Below are 21,273 nucleotides of genomic sequence, written 5' to 3'. Positions count from 1 at the left end.
CTGCTTATGATTTCTCCCAACCAACTCTCAATCCATCATATTTGCCCCATAAGCCAGAGAATATAATTAAATGAACTGCTAAAGCCATTAGGCAGTTGTGCAGGCAGTACTTAACAGAGAGGAATGTGAAAAAGGAGACAAGGAGGCTAAGAATAAGGTCACCCTGACCATCTGCATTGTTTTAAAAAGTACAATATTAGAGGCGAAGGGAAATACGTGATGATCTTACATGCCAAGAAAGCTATGAAATATGAATTGTACCTAATGCAGTGTTGTTATAACTGATGAAGACTAAAATTTATTAATTGAAATAAAGCTGAAATTAAATAAAAACTTTATTTTGAAGCAAAAACTTTGGCACAATTCGCGTTTCTACAGTAACAGTGTCTTCTTTGATGGGCAGATTATTAAAGGCACTGAGTGTTTCAGGATTATGGGTAGTGTAGTTCAGCTATTATACAAGTGATGGTGGGAACAGAGCTGACTGTAAAGGCTGGGCAATTTGCGCACTGATCAGTCATCAATCTTAAACAAACATCCTGGGGCAGATCCCCAAATGCTCCGCTGCCATGCCAAATGCACACTCACACAATATTTCACAATCCACGTCTCAACACAAATCCAACAAATGAAGCACGCTTTCCTCAGGCACAGATTTCGACACCAAAACAAACATCTCAGTAATGTGCATGAGTCTGATGGTGGGAATAAAATCTTGCCAAGCTCTGCTTTGGTAATGTGGAGGTTTGGAGACGGACACTTAAAGAGCAGTTCCACTAGTGGAAGATAATTACAATACCATCACGCCGACCACACAGGGGGCAGTTGGTCTTCAGGGGGGTGGGGGGAAAAGGAAAAGGAAGTTTCTTTGGAATGTGTCCATGTCAGAGCAGACAGAGTGAAAGCTCTTCTGAGGGAAATCTGGGAGCTCAGATCCTGGTACTGACTATAGCTATACTATAGACAATGTTGCGAATTTAACATTGAATATGCTGCATTAAACAATTGCGAATAAAGAATTGTTTCCCATCCCACGTGTTCAAGAGAACATCTGTAATAAAAATGGAAGTTGCTGCAATCAGGGAAGCCACTGTGGCTCTTTTTTGTACATCATAAAAGACGTACAGACAAAACGCAATAAACGCTGCCAAGTTATCTTGCGTTCGGATGCCTGATGTTTGGGAATGCGATTGTGTGAGATAGTTCTTCTGGGAGGTCATTACAGCAAATCATTTCGATTACAGACTTTGACCCAGGCATTTCAGAATGACTTAACATTGAAGACGGTGTGCAATGAGATTGGATAACTGCACTAACCAGCGAACCAATCACATCTGTTGAGGCAAATTATTATTTATATTTCTTTCTTTTTTTTGCGCATCAAGGGATTTATTCAGTAAATGTGTTTCCATCATCTTCTGACAAGATAAAGAATTTATGCCCATCTTGGCTTAATCATCCTGTGTTTTTTACGCACTTAAAAATGTGCATAAAAACAGGTGGATGAAAACATAGCTAATGAGAATATGCTCTGAAAGTACTGGGAAGAGGAAAGGTAACATGGAAATAGAAAAGATAAAAACATCTCTTTGGAATCCAGTACCAAGTGTTCCCACATTTTCTGACCAATGAATCTTCCCATTCTCAGCTGTCCATGACCATGGGGAACTTGTAGAACATTCTCTGCTATATGATGTGTGAAAGAATTCACAAATATATGATTTAGAATTAAAAAAGGGTGCTAACAGAGCACATTACTTTGAGAGGTTTAATGAGAGTAACCCAGGGCCCGGGTCTGGAAGAAACCACAAGACAAGGGCATGTGTATGTTCATGTGAATGTCTAAGACTGAGACCTTTTGTGAGTGTGTGTTTGTGTGTGCTGCTTGTTTATGAGTCATTCACTGAATGAGTCTCATGTGATACTTGGTGCCACTCCTTGTTCCTTTTTTAATTTCATTACAAGCTCGAAAGCAAATCAAATTAGCGTTACCGTATAGCAGCCACTTCAAAGAGAAACTCTGAAGCCTCACACTGAAGATGTTGTGCTTGCATTTCATTACCCAATGAAACAAACTATATCACAGAGCAACTCAATTACACTTATATAGTGCAATAAGAAATCTCATTTCAATGATTAATTCTTAACTTTCTTTACGTGTTACAATCATACAAGCTCAGCATAACCTGTCTGGTTTCATTTTCATGCTCTTCTTTTATATATATATATATATATATATATATATATATATATATATATATATATATATATATATATAAAAGAAGAGCATGATAATGAAACCAGAAACATTCAGAAATCATCCTGATATTTGATATTTTTATATATTCTGTGATACACTCTTTCAGGAATCTTTGATGTATAGAAGGTTCAAAATAGAAGTGTTTATTTGAAACAGAAATGTTTGTAACAATGTACTTTTTTACCATCACTTTTGATCAATTTAACGCATCCTTATTGGATAAAAGGATTCATTTCTTTCCAAACTTCTGAAAGGTATTGTGTATACAATATTTTTCATTCAGCATTACATTTTCTTTGGTATATATGTGGACCGCAGAAGCTGAATTATTGAAAATTGAATGCACAGCCTTCTTCGTGTCATGGCCACATTACCATCTCAGATGCATTAAATGTTCAATAATTCAATAGCTTGTCATCAAATACTGCACATATTCAACATAATGTGCTCCTCGTCTAGTTTATAAAACATTCCATCAACATTTTCTAACATATGGGTTTTGCATTTGACAGCTCAAACACTTGAGATAAATGATATTGTTTGATTATACAGTACAAGCAAGGAGTGAGCTTTTTGCATTCATGGAATTTATGGGAAAACTGGGATTAAGTACAGCTGATATAAAATCTGACAAGGGGGAATTTAGCAACTGATACATGCCTTGCTTGAGGACACAGCAGCAAGGCCATAACTATAATAAATAAACTAAAATAAATTACAGCATAATGCACTTTAAAGTTTTATGAGAGTAGATAAAGCAATATGCTGTTTTTCTTTTAGCACAATACACTTGAATTTAGCATGATGAAAAAGATTACAATGGTATACTTTGATCAAATTGCAGTGTTATTCGAGGATCTGTTGCTACAGTAAGTGAAGCATGCTGGGATGTGATTTATAAACATGCTGTGCTCAACATATGTTTTAATTGTCGTGAGAGCCTCATTGGTGCTGAGTCCAACACTAAGCAAGCCTGATGTTCATCATGGAAAATTCCCATTTAAACCTACATTGGCTAATGATGGAGTCACATAAACCCTTGAGCAAAAATCGAATTCTGAGGAATAAGCATACGATACGCCTTAATTCGATTTCAAAATCTATGCTTCTTGTTTCCCACAGTGAAACTGACATTCCAGCTAGATGATTTTTCAGGTCAACTCTGGACTAGCTTCCATTTTTGACTAAATTCCAGGCAGTTCTGTGGATGACATTCTGTGGAGCATTAGCAATATGAGAGGACTAACAGACAAACACACACACTAGGAAGTAAGTGTGGGGTGGATTGTGCACTATGACCTCTCTACAAAGCTCTATTACAAACATGCTCTGTTTAGAAGAATCCCGCTATTAATGTTCCACGACTTCCCCTTCCACGGACATTCCATTAAAGCATTTCCTGCAAGATCCCCCTCATCCCCCCAACTACTCAAAACAGTGTGATTTGCTTCCCAAAATGGCTCCAACGTCACAATCACCTCAAGATGGAATATTTGACCCCAAAACAAGCTTCAACAAACAAAACAATATCATAAGCCTTATGAGATACAATGTAAAATAAACATGTGCAGCACATAAAGCTGTCAGTCATTGTAAACTCAAAGATAAGCAGATTGCTAAAAAAAAAAAAAATTGAGACAGGAAGTGCTGAGGTCATTCTATTCCCAATCCTCACCCACTATTTTGAGAAGATGACTTTATCCATTCTGTAGACTACAGGAAGATGACGTAAGGAAAAAAACGATGTAGGACTTTGCCCTCACCTTTTCCTTGTCAGTAAAGAGGGAGTCATCCAATTGTGAAAAGGGTCTAAAGAAACCACAAACCAGCCTACGGTAGACGTATTATTGTCTGACAGCATCCTCTATGAATTAGCTTCTGAATATTTCATACACTTTAAAAAAAAAATGTAAGCATACATGACCTCCTGAACAAAGGTTATCCAAATGTTGAGCATGACAGATCATCCAGACAGCCTCCTTACTGCTGTTAGGCTCCCCATGCATTCCTGAGATTCCATATCTGATATGTGCTTTCTCTTAAAATGTGCAAAAGCAGGGAAGATGGAAAGTTAACAGTTCTCTCTTGCCCTTCCCAAAGGCGATTTCATCAAATGATATTGAAAGGGATAATCAATAAGTAAAACTTTATTTAAATTATTCTTACATTGTTTAAAAAAAAAATTAAAAAACAAATGATGTGCTTCTGATTTTCCACAGTAAGTGACATTGACATTTCAGTCAGACGATTTTTTTTAACTAAATTAGTAAGTAAAACATTATTTAACTTATTCTTATTATTTTTTTATGAACATTTCTTACAAAAAAAATAATAATAAATGACATTTAAAATGTCCACTTAGTGCATTCCTCTGATTTTTAACATTTTATATAGGCTATTTTATAATATTTGATTTATAGGCCTGGATTCTAGTCTAGGTATGGATTATTTGGGTTCAGTGCCTCTTTAGACAGCACAGTGACCTGTAGCTCTCAAATACCTGTATTTACTGTCCTAGAAAGTATTGCTAATATGAAATGTTTTTTTATTGAAAACAACAGCCAAAAAAAAAACATTAAAAAAAAATCAATCAGCACTGAAAAACATTTCCAACAACACATGAAACTTCACGAATCTCATCTAGGCTGACCATATTGCATTATGTACAACTACATTAGAATTTGATGCAATGTGACTAGTTAATAGTCTTAATTGTCCATGTTGATCTTTTTTTAAATCATTTTTTGTGCATAAATGTAGTACAGTATATACCTTGTTTTATAAGGTTAGAACAAAACTGCACTTTAAAATCAATATGCCCCTAACTTCTGCCACTCCTAGGGAATCAACTAATAATCCACAGTCAGCATTTATTTAAACCTGTTCCACCCTAACCACACCTGACCAGAGAGCTCTGAAGAGATTCAGGCCACCTTTCCACCCATACAAATTCATAAGAGTTCACTTCATTTTATATTTCATGATTTATGAGAGAATAGTTAGGTTGCGCAGCTCACATTCATCTTGTAGATTCTAATAGCAAAGCGATGATTTGAATCCTCTTTTTTTTTTGTTTACACAGTGAAATCACTGTTATTATCTTACTGATTATTTATGCAATATATAATTCAAAACTTGTAAAAAAGTAACAGGAAATGTTGTGCCACGTCGCAGCAAAGTGCATTGAGGGAACAGCACAAAGTTTATTATCCCACAAGTTTTCTTTTTGGGGCGGAATGTAAACCCCTTTCACCCAAAACCCTGGCACTGGCCTTAACTGAAATTACATTGCAACAACACTTTCGCAACACCATATTTTACATGCCGTCACTGATTCTCTCACGTCTTGCGGTTAGCAGACACGTCCATTAGAGCGCTTACCTGTTATAACCTCCCGTTTGCCTTCATCCAGGTGGGTTGAGATCAAATCTCCCATCGCGCCGCTGTTATAAGGCAAATTGGTCTGGATCGAAGAACTTAATTCGCCTCAGAGGAGCAGCTGTGCAGTAGCAGCAGTTGGGCGCTGGTTTCTTATGATAAGATATAAACTGGAGTTGATTCAAGCGGCTCCTCCCTTTTTTACTCGAGTAGTTTGAACGCAGTAAGAGGTGGTTGGAGTTGCATATAGAGTTGACAGGTACCGTGCTGGATTCCTGAAGGCTCAGTTTTCCAAAACTCTTGATTTAAGGCTTCTTTAGTCCCGCGTGAAGCACAGACCCCGTGCTCGGTTTCAGCGTCAAAACACACTTGTCTTTGGGAGACACATGAGCGTGCTGAAGGCGGGGTTACATAAATCTGGACTCTACGTTAATTCTAAGAACGATTTTTGTATTTATTTTTTTATATTTATTATTTATTTTTTTAGAGCAAAGTGAACGAATCGTTCCCATCAACGTCTATGCACTGGTTTAATTTCTTTCTTTTTTTTCACTTTTGGAAGCGCGTGCTTTCAAAGACTGACGAGCAAAACTGAACAAACACGCCCCCGCCACTGATGATATTTCGCAAGTCAACGAACTGAATAAACGAGGAATCTCGTCGTGAATGTGTATGGATAACACATTCATGACACAAAACAATTAAATAATTCTTAATTATTACGTTTATTGTTGTTGTCTTTTTTCAATAGCTTAACTGAAGTCAAGCACTAAGGAGGTGAAAATAGCCTATACTGATCAGATTCAAAATTGCCTAATCGAATCACTGGGATGATCCATAAGAGTCTAATGCAGGTGCCGACAAAATAGACAGGACATAACAAAAATAAAATCTAAAAAAAAACACATGTATAAAGGCATTACAAATGTGTGCAAATCATCCAATATTATTTAACTCATTCTAACAATATGACTATTATTAACCCATTTTTTTACTAATAGAGGAAAGATAAATGAAAACCCCTATTTCTGTTCCTTTCATGTGTAGAATAATAGGCTGTCGTTTTGTAGAGAGTTTTAAAGACATTTTCATTAAAATTGTTTAAAGGGATAGTTCACTTTGAAATTAAATTTTGGTATGTTTTAGCTTACCTCAAGGGCATCCAAGATGTAGGTGTCTTTGTTTCCGCAGTAGTTGCAATTTTGATATTTTTAGGTCAAACCGTTCTTGTCTGTCAGTCATATAATGCAGGTCTATGGTCACTGTCTCAAAGAGCATGCACAGAGAAGTCCAAATTAAACAATTCCCCATCGTCCAAATTAAACAATTCCCCATCGTAAGTACACATTGATGGCCTAAGACACGAAACGAGCGGTTTGTGTGAGAAAACGAACAGTATTTATATAGTTTTTACCTCTTGTACACAACCACGTCCAAGTGATCTGAGGGCGCGCGCGCATCCTGCTGTGTGACGTGTGCGCGCGTTCTGGCTTAGTCTGCGCAAGCACCGGAAAGTGTACAAGAGGTAAAAACGATACTGTTCGTTTTCTCACACAAACCGCTCGTTTCGTGTCTTAGGCCATCAATGTGTACTTACGATGGGGAATTGTTTAATTTGGACTCTGTGCATGATCTTTCAGATAGTAACCATAGACCTGCATTATACGACTGACAGACAAGAACGGTTTGACCTAAAAATATCACAGTTGAAACTACTGCGGAAACAAAGACACCTACGTCTTGGATGCCCTTGAGGTAAGCTAAAACATACCAAAATTTCATTTCAAAGTGAACTATCCCTTTAAATGAGTGAAGCATCTCTGAAACAGCTACTTGTGTTAGGTAGAATAAAACAAGACGAAGTCGCCCTCTAGTGGATACTAGTGGTCTTTTTCTGTAAATATTTCCTTTAGTTCTTAGCCCGACTATAAATACATTGTAAAAATCATTCTCGTGCACATTATTCATGTTAATATTTCATGACGTTAAATTCATATTTTGCTTTCATATTGATTCATAACTATATGCAATACCCCAAAACATTAATAGCTCGAGGCTCACAAAAACAGTCATGGCTTCGTCAAAACATGATAGAAGCTGCTGGAAGGCTAAGCTTAATATGCACACATGCACATGTCAATAGAGAAGCTGCGGAGGCGTGTAGTGGGATTAGGCATCGACGCAAGCAACACATCCCATTTACACCAACTGTAGCTCTGAGCGCGCGCACACTGAGTCCAGACTCCAGACTCCAGACTCCAGTCCAGCAGCAGAGGATAGCAGGACGCACGATGACATCTCTGGGACTCAAAGCGATTGTCGGAGAAAGTAAGAAATGTTTTGCTGAAGTTGTTTTAGGGCAAAAATCACTGACGTTTTTGAATGTAATGTTTCAGATATTTTCTAATTTGTGGAATTATTGACATTTCCATAGAAATGTGTGTGTGTTGAAATGCTTTATTATTATTACAATAGGCTATTCACTAACAGTCTAAACCTCCAACAATAACACTGCTCTTCTTAAATCCTTATTCTTCGAAATTAACACATGCTTTTCTATTATTATTATAAGATTATATCAATCAGTGTCATTTTTTTGTTGCAGTATGCAAATGAATGATTGTAATGTTGCTAAAAGCACACAAGCATTGGAGATACACACTAATCTGTGTAGTCCTGTGGGATTAAGGATCTAGAGGGGCGGTTTGCGTGGAAGCACAAAGAGTGGGAAAAATAGGCCTGAATTATACAAACAATACAGACAAGCAATTGTTCTTTGAAAAGCTATTAAACATGGCTTTGGTGTTAGATGTTAATGTTGAATTTGTTATATGTAGGCTACATCTAAAGGTGTTGCACTATTTTTTTATCTATCTATCTATCTATCTATCTATCTATCTATCTATCTATCCAGCATGATATCCTGAATGCAACTCCTTTGTGATTCCCTACCATATATTATTGACCTGTTGTTTTATCTGTAGGCTCAGTGGATGTTAGGTTTTCCTTACTCCATCTCTTAAAGCTACTTTCTGAAATGCCAGTGTCAGAAATGTACTTTTTCCCAGCCCTGGTTAATTCCTGGTCCTAAATGCAACCATGATGATTAATGAGATTTTCAGATGTTCATAATTCACTCTCATTCTTCTTCTTTTTTTTTTAAATCACCCCCTGTCTTCACTGCTTGTCATGTGTCATTCATTGATGTTGTTTCTGTTGCCATATGCAGTGCTGCTGTTGATTAAATCTTAGAGATTCTGAGAAAAACATCACCAATTATCAGGTGTGAGTGTTTGTTACTTTGGCACATGTGAAGATCAAGCAATGCATGACTGAAGCAATTTATCAGAAATTCTGCTGGAGGGTGTTTTCTAGTCATGTTTTCGGACATATTGGTTTGAACTATCGATATCTGATTCTTAATCTATCAGAAGGTTAAGTTTTCAATCTGTACCTAAAGCTTTCAATCCAGTTCCCACCCTTGAAATATTAATCACACATCTCACCAGCAATGTTTTTTATAGACAGTTATTTTGTCAGACTGGATTCTGGTTTGTTGTTCGACAATTTCAGTAATAGGGTGTGAGATTCATCACAAGTTTATTTAAATGCAACAACACCTCTGGGTGTCAGAACTGACAGATCCAGCGTCAATAGCTGTGAAATGTGTTATATGACTGCTGGAAGCTGTTGCGTTTGGGATCTTGCTATTCAATGGAGATTTTTAGGGGGGCAGTAAAAATGATTAAGGTCCACCGTGCTCACATCCAGTGGAAGAGATGCAAAGAGAGACTGAGTGAGAATAAAAACAGTGACAAAGAGCAAGAGAAAGAGACAGAGGAAGAACAAAAATAGAGAGGATGGTGCTATAAGAGGATTGGGAAGAGATTAGGCCTGTGATTGCTGGGTCTCTCTCACCACTGAATATATATCATTTAAACTAACAAATAAAGTTGATCATTTTCTTTTCTGCTGCCATAAAAGACATGGATAGTAGATTTGATTTTTTCATACAACTTTTTTAAAATCCAAGAAGCTATTTAATTTGGGCAATAAAACAAAGAAACAATAATAACACTCAATATGGGAAAGTAGTCATGAAAATAAATAAGACAATACGCTATTGATAAATAGAAATTAACGAATATGTGTCACGCACAGATGAAGCAAGAGGTGAAAAGCACTGGATCCAAATGCAGGCAGTTGATTTTATTTACAAAACTCAAAAGGTAAAAAAAAAAAAAAAAACTCTGGCAAAACATGACCAGAACAACCAGTACACACAAACAGGATCAGACAATAAACAGAAAAAAACACAGGGATTATATACAAAAGCAAACAAATCAAAGAAACGAGACACAAAGGTGATACAACTCAATCAATCTATGAGAAACCATGGCAACAAGCTAAAGAACCCAGACAAAGGAATCTGATCTAAAAACGAACTAAATGCCTCAAAATCAAAAACAGAACAAACAAGACATAACCCCCCATAAGTATTTATTAATCTTTGTTAATATTAGTTAATAAAAATACAACTGTTCATTGTTAAGTTCATGTTAGTGCAGGTCCATTAAATACTATTAACAGATACAACGTTTGATTTTAATAATGTACTAAATGTTGAAATTAAAATGAACTTGATAATAATTATAATAATTTTGGTAACACTTTATAATAAGGTTCTGTTTGTTAACATTAGTTTATATTATGAAACCTGAATCAAGAATGAAAAAATATGTTATATGTATATATATCCTTCACGAAGGTGATGCTATGCAGTAAACCTTAATATGAATGTACCGTTATAAAATATAATAAATTCAGCCCAGAGCCGTGTTTTTTAGACTCTGCAGAGAGAATAGACGATGTTTAACTGTATAGACGAAAGAAGATTTAGACTTAACAACACCTCTACCTGACACTTCTGGCAAACTCTGCAGTTAGTGGACTGTGTGTGACAACATCTGTTAGAGTCTATGATTATGCACTGCTTTGGCACACACCTTTCAGATATATTTAGATTATGACAGACATCATCACACACCTGTACCAACTATATCGCTTGCTCTTCCAGATTTTAAATGAGCATTTATGATCTGGAGTCTCAATCTGAAAATATCTTTGTTTGGATCTGTCTCAGTCAATGGTATCACTATTTGAGATGAATATCTTGCAGCATTATACAGTTACTTTGGTAAGAACCTAAGCTAGAAAACTTGAGACTTTGTTTTACAGTCTTTATTTATAAGTTCTTCCTTTAATGAAGCCTTTTCTTGCCTTTTTGTGATGCTGAAAGCAAACTTTTGGGAAGGTTCCTGTGAGCTTGGCTTTCTTGCTAAATGTATTTGCTATTCTCCCTGTTCTTTGTCTATTCTGCTATCTCCATTTTGCAGAAATGAATTTAGTTTTTCTTTGTTTTTTGTCTTACAGAGATTATGAATGATGTCATTAAGAAGGTGAAGAAGAAGGGAGAGTGGAAGGTACACATGAATATCACCCTCATTTCTGCTGAAGAACATTAAACATTGTGAACATTATGAAAGATTGATTGATGACAGTTTTTGTAGTCATATACAGCATTTGTTTGTGAAGTCAAAACAATCTTCATTTAGTCTGTGCAGTATAATAATAAAAAATAATCTTGAAATAAACTTCAATTAGATTCAATTAAAAGATGTCAAATTAGACCTTCTTCGCTTAAAAGACCATCTTAAACTAGGATTAAATTGGCACAACAGCATTCCATGTCGGCAACCAACATTCAAAACACAACACGCTGTGTTACACTGGTCTTTAAAGCCTGGTTGTTGTAATGGTAAAAATGATTTGTTGCGTGATCACATGTATGCTGTTCATGGATTATGTACAGTGTGCTGTTCTCCCTCAGGTTTTGGTGGTGGACAAGCTCAGCATGAGAATGATCTCATCATGCTGTAAAATGACAGACATTATGTCTGAGGGAATCACAAGTGAGTTTTATTCCTGTAGAACAAATTCACGTTGCAAGCTCAAATGTACTTTCTTCCATAACCTTTTGTTTTTTTCTCCAGTTGTTGAGGACATAACCAAGCGCCGTGAGCCTCTTCCTACCATGGAAGCCATATATCTCATCACTCCATCTGATGAGGTAACCAGTTGTCTCATTCAGTCTTATATTAAAACAGAGCTTATACAGGAGGTCATATCATCATATTCATCACAATTTTCTTAACCTGCAGAACTGTTTTCAACTTTAATAATAATAATAATAATAATAATAATTGTTTCTTGAGTACCAAATCAGCATTTTAGAATGATTTCTGAAGGATCATGTGACACTGAAGACTGGAGTTATGAGTCCTGAAAATTCAGCTTTGCCATCACAAGAATAAATTACATTTTAAAATATATTAAAATAGAATTTTTTATTATTGTAATAAAATTTCACAATATTACAGTTTTTACAGCCTTGTTGAACATAAAAGACTTCTTTCAAAAATATGAACAAATCTTACGTACCCCAAACATTTGAATGGGAGTGCATATAGGCTTTTTTTTTTTTTATATAAATATAAATAATATAACAACTTAACAAGTCAAGTCATCTTTATTTATATAAGCAGCTTAAAAGTGAAAACAGGAGAATAATGCAACAAAGTTTGTTTCTAGAAGAAAATAGTGTCAGAGTCCAGCTTAAGTAAGTTCAATGATGGTTAATTTTTGTTGTAAAAATGTTAATAATTCAGTTCATTTATATATATAGCCACTCTGGAGAAAACTGTGATGTCATCGTCCAGCTTAGTTTAGTTCTCATATAATGGTGTCAATGCAGGCAGATCAATAATATCAATCAATAATATATATTTGTCTGTTTTCAACAGTCAGTTGAGGGACTCATCAATGACTTCAGAGATCCCCGGAATCCCGTATACAGAGGGGCACACGTGTTCTTCTCAGACAGTGAGTGTTTTTTGGACTGCAGCAACTGTTTTCTACCACGTCTACTAGATATTTATCTAGAATATGTATCTCACTCAGTCTCTGTTTTTATTTTTTTTATTATTCAGCAATCCCAGACACTATGTTCAACTTGATAAGTAAATCCCGTGCCTCTAAATCCATAAAGACACTGACTGAGATTAACATCGCCTTCCTGCCCTATGAATCACAGGTGAGAGCATTTACATGCGACCCTGGGACCTCCTAGGACCTGAGAGAGAACGGATGATGCTTATGAGGAAGTATGGAGGTGTGGGGGAAGGGTGGTAAACTCATGTATCATGCCAGAACATTCAAGAGCAGCTTTAGTCAGGCCGTCCCTGTGCCTCCAATCCTCTGTTGTTGCCATTTATAATTAATCCTGACGAGTGGCTGAATCAGCCCTCCCTATACCAACCCTAATCCCGCTCCCCATTGGCTAACGCCCCATCAATGAGTCACTGGGCAGCCAATGACAGAGAGCGTGGATTTGGAATTTGATTGGATGTCAATGGGGTTATGTTCATGTGACAGATGGGGTAGTATGTTGAGGCTAGTGTGTTAGGATAAGGAGAGAGATACAACGCTGATATGGATTATAGGTCAATCTGAGGGAAGGAAAGAGGATAGTCTACTTTTTATGTGGCTGTAGATAAGTCGGACTACCATGTTTCTGTTCAAACATGCAGAGTGTACAGGACACAGCACATACATACAGGGAAAGGTGAAGCAGGTGACATATCAATGAGTTATTGTTGTGAAAGAGGATTATGGGACAGTAACAGCCATTTACAATGTGTTACTTACTGGCAATATTAACATTCATTCCTGCTTCACTTTTGGCTTAAGTTCTCATGGACAAACATACAGCAGCGAGATGGAGGTTGCCATAGCACATAAAGTACTCCAAAAAAGTGACATGTGGCACTTGAATAAATGGCAAACGGCACAATCCCTCAAAACTGCTGGAAACCGCCACTACTTTTAATAATAATATCACATGGCTGACAACATCCTGTGAAGAGTTGTTTATAAGGACCTTTGAATTTTTATGTATTTATTTATTCCAATTAATTTAATGCAGGGGTTCTCCTCCAGGGGGTCGGGACCCACTAGGGGGCCTCAGCACACTACCAAGAGATATCTGTAAGATATCTTAAATATATTATTATTGATTAATATTTATTTAATTATTTAAACCATGACAAAGTAAGCATTAAAACCAGCTAAAACAGCTAAAAATCACGTTACCCCAACACTGTTAGCAAACATACTGTATATTTGTAACCATGTTTTTTTAGAGAAAGACCCTCCCTGCATCCGGATATGCATACTTCCCTTTTATATATTATGTGACAAGCAGTATGTGAGATGAGTAGTATGTCTGAATTCATAGTATTCATAAAACAGTAGGAGGAATGGCCTACTTATGATGAGATTCTGAAGTGGGCATCTGATGAACACTTTACATCTAATTATTGGTTGTATCATATAGAACATACTTTTTAATAGCCATGAAGTAGGCCTAAGTTTCAAACAAATTATAGTACCTACTAGACAGTATTCGATGCAGCTCCTGAGTCCAGTTGCACCATTAACCATGCATTTGAATCACATTGAACATCTGAGACATTATGAATAAAACTATAAATCTGTATGTTATAGAGGCATTTATCTATTGTTGGTATGTTGTCCTCAGGTGTTCTCAGTGGACAACTCAGAAGCCTTCCAGGATTTCTACAGTCCATTTAAAGCTGATGTAAAGAACCAGGTGTTGGAGCGTTTAGCCGAGCAAATAGCCACCCTGTGCTCCACACTGAAGGAGTACCCAGCTGTTAGATACAGAGTGTGAGAGAGGAAGAGAAAACACACACATAAACATCGCACTGTCAAACTTACTTTCTCATAAACACTATTTGCTTCCACATATCTGTAATGTGACTCCAAACATTATTAGCCTTCTGAAAAGACAGTAATAAACACATGCAAACTGTTATTTAAAAAATCAGATATAACAGATTAGAAAATGTCCTGTGAATAGATTTCATCTACACTGATTATTATTTTTTTTTTTATGTAGGATAAATTATAAATTGCTAGAAAAGGCAAGTAACACATTGAAATTAAATTAATTTTGAAGTAGAAAGACTGAAATAGTATTTTCTTGTAAAACATGCTTCAATAATCTTTTTTATTTACAACTTTAAAAAACAATTTACAATGTACAGTGAGCGTTAATTGCCAGTAGCAGGTAGCATCATGATTGAGTATGTGTTGCTGTGTTTTCAGAGAGTACAAAGACAATGCAGTTCTGGCCCAGATGCTTCAGGATAAACTGGACGGTTTTAAAGCAGATGACCCCACTTTGGGAGAGGTGAGTCTGATAGCTTGTAGCACAATATTTTGTCTCGAATTATAAAAATAAACTGCTTCTGTCTTGCACCAGTGACCTTAATTTCTCACTGTCCAACTTCAATCATTTGCCTTACTGTTTTGTGCTCTGTCTTTGTCTTTTTTTTTTTTTCTCTCTCTCTTTCACAGGGACCTGATAAAGCACGTTCCCAGCTATTGATTCTGGATCGAGGTTTTGACCCTGTCTCACCAATTCTACACGAGCTCACATTTCAGGCCATGGCCTATGACCTCCTGCCCATTGAGAATGATGTCTACAAGTAATATCTCATCTCCAGCTGTTTGTAAATGATCTATATACTGCTCTAAGGTCGCTCAGATCATTTAAACTGACCCTCGGTCAAGTTCAAGTGTTTCACCTTTGATGATGTTAATAACTCCTTCCATCATCACACTGTACATGTGTATGGTAGACAGTTACTGACGTCGATGGTGCATGTTTGTGTGTCTGTCAGGTACGAGACCAGTGGAATGGGTGACACTCGTATGAAAGAGGTGCTGTTGGATGAAGATGACGACCTGTGGATGACTCTGAGACATAAACACATAGCAGAGGTGTCAACGTAAGTCTAATTTTCTGATTTGCTGTTCAAAAAACATTTTTATTATTATCAATGTTGAAAACTAATAGAAATCTTTTGTAACATTATTCTCCGGTTTCACAGAAAAGGCTTAAGTGTAGTCCCAGACTAAAATGCATGTTTGAGCTGTTTTAACTGAAAGCGACTTGCACTGATATATCTTAAAATATGTCTGTGCCTTTGTTTTGTCTCAAGATGCACACCAGTAATGTTGTTTTTTTGTAAGGCACTTTTATAAAAGCAACTTAAATGCACTAATTGAACTAAGCCCTGTCTGTGAAACCGGGCCTTTGAATGTCTTTACTGTTACTTTAGATCAATTTAAAAAAAAAAAAAATCATACTGATCTGAATTATATATATTCCAAACTTAAAATTGGAGTTAATAATTTTGTAAATAATTATGAGAGAGCGGAAGTCATTAAAAGTTGATTTTTTAGTTGAATTTGGGGAAAACACTTGTTATGTTGAGCTATTTCAATTGCTTTGTTTCAAATGTACATTGCAAACAGCTGAAAGTCTGTACATTTTGCCAATAAACCTGATTTTCAATGGGGGTTGAATAATTTTGATTATAAATGTGTATATAAGCTAAAAAATAGAAACAGCATAAAACTAGGTTGATTTTCAAAGAAAGAAATAATTATGAACCAATCAAAATGACAGTATCTGAAAATCAAAATTACAGTAAATGAAAATAATATTTAGTGACATTTTCAAAACTGTATCGCATAACTATAAAATACATTAGTTGATCTGTTTCTCTCTTTTAGGGCTGTGACTAAATCACTTAAGGACTTCTCTGCCAGCAAAAAGATGAACACAGGAGAGAAGGTGTGTTATTTACCAGTGATCAAACCTTAACAGCAGTTTCTTGATTATTGCCAATAACTTTAACAATAACTAACAACCTTTTTTTTTTCTCTTACAGACCACCATGAAAGAGCTCTCCCAAATGCTTAAAAAGATGCCACAGTACCAGAAAGAGTTGAGCAAGGTACTGCAATAATTTACACATTTTATAGGAACTGAATGATAATCAAGCCAATATTGCTCATCTTTCTTATGGTGGCTGTGTAATCTTGCAGTATTCAACTCACCTGCACTTAGCAGAAGACTGTATGAAGCATTACCAGGGCTCAGTGGACAAACTGTGCCGTGTTGAGCAGGTAACGCTTTTCTTTGATCGATCTGTCTGCTTAATTCAACATATTAATGAATGTTAATAGTGTTTATGTGCTCTGTCCTAGGATCTAGCTTTGGGCACAGATGCGGAGGGTGAGAAGATCAAAGACCCCATGAGAGCCATTGTACCCATCCTACTGGATGCCAACGTCACCATCACGGACAAAATCCGTATCATCCTGCTCTACATCTTCCTCAAGAACGGTGAGGGAACCTAAAAACGGCCAATGTTTTGGATTCTCTCTCTGTTTTGTTTTGTTGTGTGTGGGTGAGATGGGGGTGGTACGTTTGACATGTACAGTTTGCACACAGTCATTACAAATATCACACAACAGTGAGCAAAACTGTTATAATGCTGGGCTTCACGGATCTAGAACCAGTTCAAACTCTATAATTGTGTGTATAATTATGTATAATAATTATTCCTGGCTGACTGTGTGTGTCTCATAGGTGTGTCAGAGGAGAATCTGTGTAAGCTCCTCCAGCATGCTCAGATTCCTCCAGAGGACAGTGACGTCATCTCTAATATGGCCCATATGGGGATTCCCATCATTTCAGAGGTCAGCTGATCTACACGAACTGTTCTTTATTCATATGAACTCTCAGTATAGACAGACACCATGGGTGCAGCCAAAGGGGCATTCAGCCCAAAAAAAATAAAAAAATTCAGTCATCATTTACTCACCCTCATGTCGCTTAAACTCAGCATGATTTGTTTTTTACAAACACAAAAGGAACACAAAGGAGGGTTTTTTTTGCAGAATATCTAAGCTTATTTGTTTCCCATACAAATTAAAAATGAAGGTGATTTATACTGATAAGCTCCAAAATCTATGACACTATTAACTGAAAATCCCCCCCTCTGCCATATAGTTTCTATTTGAATATATTTTATAATGTAATGTATTTTTGTGATAGCAAAGCTGAATTTTCAGTAGCCATTACTCCAGTCTTCAGTGTCACATGATCCTTCAGAAATCATTCAAATATGCTGATGGTGCTCAAGAAACATTTCTTATTATTATTAATTTTGAAAACAGTTGTGCTGTTTTCTTTTTTCTTTGATGAATAGAACAGCATTTATTTGGAATAGAAATCATTTGTAACCTTATAAATGTCTTAACTGTCACTTTTAATCGATTTAATGCAACTTTGCTGAATGATAATATTAATTTAGTCAAAAAAAAGGAAAAAATGACAGACCCTTAAAACTTTTAGTATTGCAGTATTGGACATTTAATTGTGGACACTCATTTCCTCCTATTTTTTTTATTTTATTCATATAACACTTTGTACTCTCTTAATCTTTAATAACACTAGTCATTTAATTACACTGTTTCTGTTACATCTTTTCACATAGAAAATTCACTTGTAGACTTCACTTGTTCAACTTCTATTCTGTTTGTAGACAGAATTGAATATATCAGCCATGCAGTTATTGACTTATTCATCCACACTTCGGTGCATCACTAATCATAATGTCTGAGGTCAAAATGCATAATGTTTTAAATATGAATCCAAAGCAAACAACCACACGCAAGGGGAAGAAATCTGACCGCAAGGAAAGAATCAGTGAGCAAACGTACCAGCTCTCCCGATGGACTCCGCTGGTTAAAGACATCATGGAGGTGAGCTAAACCAACAGTACTTGCCTCACTTTGGATATGTCAACATTATTTTAATTTCATTTCTCCTACTTACATTATGATAGGATGCCATTGAAGACAAACTCGACCCAAAACTGTATCCTTACATCTCCACCCGCACAGCATCCTCAAAAACAGCATCCACAGCTTCTAGGTAGGATTAGCTGCACAAACATATGGATTCATATGCAACATCTACTGAAATATCCTGTGATAATACTACTGTTGTACATTTTCAGTGCTCGTTATGGGAACTGGCATAAGAACAAGAGCCCAGGAGAGATACGCAACGGCCCACGCATCATCGTCTTCATCGTTGGGGGTGTGACCTACAGCGAGATGCGCTGCGTCTATGAGGTCACGCAGGCCAACGGCAAATGGGAAGCTCTTATCGGTGGGTTGCAGTGCTAAAGGGTCATTTCACACCTCAAAATTGCCAATGACTCACCATTTCAGAGACAACTATTAGAGCAGACAGCATTACACAATCCTGCTCCTCTTTTTATGGCTGTGTGATTGTGACTTTTAAAATTCCAGGGGATATATTAACTTAATTCACTTCTATCATTCAAAAGTTTGGTGTCAGTGAGTTTTTTTGTTTTTTTTTCAAGAAATTAATATTTCTATTATTTAGCAAGGATGCATTAAAATGACTAAACATGACATTAAAGGCTTTTACATTTTTATAAGATTCTATTTCAAATAATTGCCATTCTTTTGGATTTTTTATTCATAAAAGAATGCAGCAAAAAAAAAAAAAAAACATGTATCATGGTTTCCACAAAATCAGCATATCAGACTGATTTCTGAGGGATCATGTGACACTGAAAACTAGAGTAATGACTGCTGAAAATTCAGCTTTGCCATCACAGGAATAAATAACAATATTACTGTTTTTACTGTATTTTTGTATTTTTCAATAAATGCTGCCTTGGTCAGCATAAGAGAGTTTTTTCAAAAACAATTAAAAACTGTTGTCCATATTTTTTCCTGACCTTAAATATGAATTATTGAGCACTGAAAGCATTCCGCTGTGGGACACATGGGTCATGCCTTGAAATCAATATACAGTGCAGTGAGTGACAGAAAAGATAAAGGTTTACTGATCAGAGTCATCTGTGATGATTAGTAAACTGCATTTAACCACCCCCACAATGTGAGTTAATGGTTTTAATTGTGGTAGTTTAATGATTCAGTCTTTTTTTGTTTGTTTTTTTGTCACAATAAAAGCCCTGATCATGTTTATGACCTCTCACACAGGCTCCACCCACACCATCACTCCCATTAAATACCTAAAGCATCTGCAGCACCCAGACTTCCTAGACCCCAACGCGGCCCCTGAGGACCAGATTCCCGCAGAAGATTAGTGACAAAGACAAGAAACAAGGTCAGATATTTTACTATCTATTAAAAATAACCGTTGACATCTTAAGCATTTCATTTAACACTTTTAATTACGTAGATATCTTTTCATTCACTGTAACATTGACACCTCATATATTTTCATTCACCGCAACAACTCGTTTTCTCTTTCTCTCCTTTTAGAATGTGATGACATTATCGCCCTCCCTCACTATTCTGACATCCTCAGTGACATGATCCAACTAAAACGGAATCTTCCTTAACTCACACACCTATACATTGTTTCTACACTCCGGATAGTTTCAGGCAGTCTGTCTTGTCAGCAATAGGCTATAGTGAAGTATATTATTACATATAAGTAAGTAGCCTCTGTACCATTCATAATCACCTAAATATGAGCCAAAGTATCAAAGTTTGTTAACTAACTGAAATATATAAAGGGAACATGCACAGTCAGTCTGTCATTATCAACAAAAAATGTAGGTGTCATTATGCATTGTTGGTAACATGGGACCAGTCGACTTGAGTGTCACTAAAACAAAAATGCTAGATTATTTAAATACTCTGAATGTTCAGCCACACAAATTGAGTTTGAGAAGTAGTTTGGCCTGCTATGCAGTGGTCTGGTGTGTCTGCCAAGCATGATTGTGTCTGTTGTGTAATGATCATGTTAATGTCGGATGTCCCTTTGTAATTATATCAAACGCTTTTAATCTTGTGGTTAGGAAATTATAGTTACTAGTTTTATATATATATCGAGTTTTTTCATATAGTAAAGCCTCCCTCTTTGATATTCTGTTCTTTTAGACATTGTTTTACATCTTCAGTAAGCACAACATGACTGTTCCTTGTGCAGTAATGTAGTATGATTGCTTTTTATGTTGTAATCCGTTATTTATTTACTCTAAGATTACAAATTCATGCAGTGTAAATATACAATATGTATCCCATATTTAAATTATTTAACATGTTTTACACATCAGAGGTTATGAAGTGCAAAACACTGTCTTGTGCATATAATAAAATAAACTGGCTTCTATTAAACATTTGATTAGCATATTTGAGAGTTTTTATGCCATGCAATCACACATTAGGGTATTTCTCATAATGTTATTGAAAATATACATTATAATATTAAATTCAAATATATTAAATTCAATTATAATATTGATATCATCAATCATTGCTGTTGGTGACCTTCAATGCCAAACAAAATATTCAAGTTAATAGACAGTTTCAAACTTAAATGTTACGTTTCCTAAAAAAAAAAGGGTACATTTAAAATATATAAATAATTAAAATGATATGCAAGACTTTAATGGTGTCAAATTAACTGCAAAAAGTTCACTTAATTAAATCAATGAAAAATATAAGCAGTTAATGTACTGTAGTACTGCCTTGCAATTACTTCAAACCTTAATTTGAACACATGAGGGCACCAACACAACTTCACCAGAGAAGAGAGTCAAATGAACAGACATCAACACTTT

The 21,273-nt window shown here is 36.0% G+C and overlaps 2 protein-coding genes across 2 annotated transcripts in view; one reads left to right on the top strand and one right to left on the bottom strand.

The window, feature by feature from the left end:
- Window positions 1-6,237, bottom strand: part of niban2b (niban apoptosis regulator 2b) — a 31,901-nt gene extending 25,664 nt beyond the window's left edge. The window contains exon 1 of the mRNA XM_079870394.1: window positions 5,642-6,237. Coding sequence (XP_079726520.1) covers window positions 5,642-5,696 — 55 coding nt within the window. The 5' untranslated portion in view covers window positions 5,697-6,237. The remainder of the gene's footprint in view (window positions 1-5,641) is intronic.
- Window positions 6,238-7,595: 1,358 nt separating this feature from the next.
- On the top strand, window positions 7,596-20,839 carry stxbp1b (syntaxin binding protein 1b). The gene is made up of 20 exons (XM_079870395.1): window positions 7,596-7,966; window positions 11,072-11,121; window positions 11,529-11,610; window positions 11,692-11,768; window positions 12,502-12,580; window positions 12,688-12,791; window positions 14,298-14,446; window positions 14,888-14,972; window positions 15,140-15,270; window positions 15,466-15,573; window positions 16,364-16,424; window positions 16,522-16,587; window positions 16,679-16,759; window positions 16,841-16,979; window positions 17,226-17,335; window positions 18,299-18,403; window positions 18,487-18,575; window positions 18,661-18,815; window positions 19,682-19,808; window positions 19,967-20,839. The coding sequence occupies exons 1-19, from the start codon at window positions 7,618-7,620 to the stop codon at window positions 19,786-19,788; spliced, it is 2,127 nt and encodes a 708-aa protein (XP_079726521.1). The 5' UTR covers window positions 7,596-7,617; the 3' UTR covers window positions 19,789-19,808; window positions 19,967-20,839.
- Window positions 20,840-21,273: the final 434 nt, after the last annotated feature.

Source organism: Squalius cephalus (assembly GCF_949319135.1).
Source record: "Squalius cephalus genome assembly, chromosome: 5".
Taxonomy (NCBI): Eukaryota; Metazoa; Chordata; class Actinopteri; order Cypriniformes; family Leuciscidae; genus Squalius; species Squalius cephalus.
This window is presented reverse-complemented; position numbering and strand designations above follow the sequence as displayed.

Coding starts and splice junctions, on each gene's coding strand:
- stxbp1b (XM_079870395.1), top strand. CDS start 7,618: ATGACGTTAAATTCATATTTTGCTTTCATATTGATTCATAACTATATG. Junction 11,769..12,501: donor TCATCACTCCATCTGATGAG/GTAACCAGTTGT, acceptor TGTTTTCAACAG/TCAGTTGAGGGACTCATCAA. Junction 15,271..15,465: donor ATTGAGAATGATGTCTACAA/GTAATATCTCAT, acceptor TGTGTCTGTCAG/GTACGAGACCAGTGGAATGG.